This window comes from Triticum urartu, chromosome 6A (genome assembly GCF_056163025.1).
Source record: "Triticum urartu cultivar PI428250 chromosome 6A, HENAU_Tu73, whole genome shotgun sequence".
NCBI classification, from domain to species: domain Eukaryota; kingdom Viridiplantae; phylum Streptophyta; class Magnoliopsida; order Poales; family Poaceae; genus Triticum; species Triticum urartu.
Window position 1 is genome coordinate 594710725 of NC_141878.1, and position 2676 is coordinate 594713400.

At 49.3% G+C, this 2676-nt stretch overlaps 1 protein-coding gene across 1 annotated transcript; it reads left to right on the forward strand.

Moving 5' to 3' along the window:
• Window positions 1-958: 958 nt before the first annotated feature.
• LOC125530250 (zinc finger A20 and AN1 domain-containing stress-associated protein 12-like) lies at window positions 959-1770 on the forward strand. Its single transcript, XM_048694641.2, has one exon. The coding sequence runs from the start codon at window positions 1097-1099 to the stop codon at window positions 1601-1603; it is 507 nt and encodes a 168-aa protein (XP_048550598.2). The 5' UTR covers window positions 959-1096; the 3' UTR covers window positions 1604-1770.
• The last annotated feature ends 906 nt before the right edge of the window (window positions 1771-2676 follow it).

Genomic DNA, 2676 nt, shown 5'->3' on the forward strand with positions numbered 1-2676 from the left:
TAGTTGTCGTGTTTTCTCATAAAGCCTGTCCATTATTGTACAATCCAGTTGTCATGGTGTTTTGTTGTACTTATCAGTTTAATTCTATCCAGTTGCCATGTTGGTTAATAAAACTGGGTGATTGTTTTAAAAACTAGTTATCGTTGTGTTTTTTTTTGTGCTTATATGTTCAATTATACTCAGTTGTCTCCTAAAGCTTGTCAGTCGTTGTACAAACTAGCTGTCGCATTATTTTGCTGCGCTTGCCATTTAAGTCCTACCTGGCCAGTTATTTCATAAAAAATGTCAGTGGTTGTAAAAACCAGTTGCCAGGGTATTTTGTCGTCACTTGTCTAGTTGGTTGCCGGTTTAATTTTACCAAATTGCCATGTTATTTTTCCATAAAACCATACTGTATGTCCCTTTATACTACATAAATAGCATCTTTATCTTGCTCACATGTGTTACTAATACAGGTTGTACATAAATTTTTTCCAGAGATTATATGAATTCAGAGATAAAGAAAGAGTAGCGTTGCTGCCTCAAAACTTGTGGTGTACGGACACTGTAGTTGATTTACGCACGCTACAATGTGTGTGTGTGTGTGAACCAACCCGGGGTTGAGTGGTTAGAGGTCGGTGGTATCCTCAGCCTACCAGGATTCAAATCCTGGTGATCACATTTATCTTGTATTTATTTTAGAATTTCTGACGCTCAATTTCTTGAAGGATCTCATAGAAGTAGGGTGTGTATATGTGCGTTCATACGATTGAGTGTATGCGCGTATATATAGGCTTGCATCCGTACTATGTTAAAAAATATATGTAGATTTTACAAAGATGTATAGAATCTTTATATCTCATGGCAATGAACGGACACGTTCAAAACTGAACACCGTAGTATGGTGTGGACCGACCAGGGTTGGAAATCGGTCTCCGTGTCTGAATTCGCGTGTGACACGCTGTTCTGGTCACCGGGCGTAGCGGGACCTCTTAAAAGCCCACGGGATGACGACCTCGGGGCCTCGTCAAGAGAGAAGCCACGCACGAGGACGAAGAGCAACCGAACGACAAGCGATCGATCGCGTCCTTTTCGATCAGAAGATCAGAGCTGATAGATGGCGCACGGGCAGGAGTCGTCGCCGACGCAGGCCGCCGGCGCCGGCACCGCAGCGCTGTGCGCGAACGGCTGCGGGTTCTACGGGAGCGCGGCGACCAAGAACATGTGCTCCAATTGCTACCGCGACCACCTCAAGGCCACCGACACCGACACGGCTGCCCCCGGCCCCGCCGTCGAGGGGAAGACGAAGGTCAAGGAGGCCGCCGACGTGGCCAACCTCGCCTTAAACCTCAAGACGTCGCTGAGCCTGCAGGATCACTCTGCAGCTGCCGCCGCCGAGGTGCCGACCGCCGAAGCGCCGGCGAAGAAGCCGACCAGGTGCATGGCGTGCAAGAAGAAGGTGGGGCTGCTGGGGTTCGCCTGCAGGTGCGGTGGCACCTTCTGCTCGCTGCACCGCTACGTGGACGGGCATGCGTGCGGCTTCGACTACAAGAAGGCCGGCCGTGAGAAGATCGCGCAGCAGAACCCTCTCGTCGTGGCACCCAAGATCCAGAACAAGATTTGAAGGCACAAGGAGTTCAAGAACTTGTAAAGCGTTTTTTTTTCTGGGGACATGTACATAGTTACTACCTCTCCTCTTTAGATCTTTCACGTATGCTCTATCTTTTTAAGTTGAAGAGAGCCGATGTTGATTTTTCTTGTTAATTATTTGTAGTCATCTATTCATACATACAGATTGGTGTAAATACGTACCATCGTGTTATTCGATCGTTCTTGTCCGATGGTACAATGGTCAACCCGGCGAGTTGGGAGGCAACTCGACGACTAGGGTTTGTATCTAGTCCTAAGCTTGATGATGATGTTGACCATGTAGAATTTGGATCCGCTGTGCGGACCTCTCCTCCCTTTATGTAGGGCTAGCGAGATGGTGTGAACCTTAGAAAGGGTTCATCAAGGTTACACCTGATTCTTTTTTGTGCACAAAGTTGGCTCACCGTCACCGACAGGCCTTCCAATGCTTAACAGAGATATCTGCAGGATATCTTCTAGGATCTCTTAGAACCCAGGACTTATAGCTGAAATAATCTGCTACTAGAAGGTGGAGGTGCGGCGGCACGCCGCACCCGTCATGAAGCCCATGTTTGTGGCTGCGTTGTTTTTCTTATAGAAGAAAAGAGGGCACCGGGTAAGTAAGCTAGCGGTCGGTATGTGCAAGCCAATTTAACATAGATAAATACCGAAAGTTACCAACAATCAGTTCACCCATGGTTACAAACACATAGCCACTCCGGAGGTAGCAGCCACCGTCGCTCCTAGCCTTCGTCTCTGCTACTCCCTCCCTCGCCGTCATTGTTGGAGGCTGCCGGGCAAGCCTGGCGGAGGATGGTGACGGCAAGGATGTGTGCTGCCTCGCCTTGGTGCCTACAACCCATTCCTCGGATCCAAGGTCCCGGAACCGCCGTCTCCTCTCCTGTCGGTGTGTGATGACCTTGCGATGGTTTCTTGCACTCATCACCGCCATGGGAAGGCCACTGATGGATCCGACGTGGATGCTACATCTAGGCGGGCAGCGGGGCCGCCGCGGATCTACCTTGCTCAAGATCTGGTCATTTCGTCCTCTTGGTCGACGGGTCTAGG

Bases quoted from the DNA above. Each gene is read 5' to 3' on its own strand.
- LOC125530250 (XM_048694641.2), top strand. From the start codon at position 1,097: ATGGCGCACGGGCAGGAGTCGTCGCCGACGCAGGCCGCCGGCGCCGGC.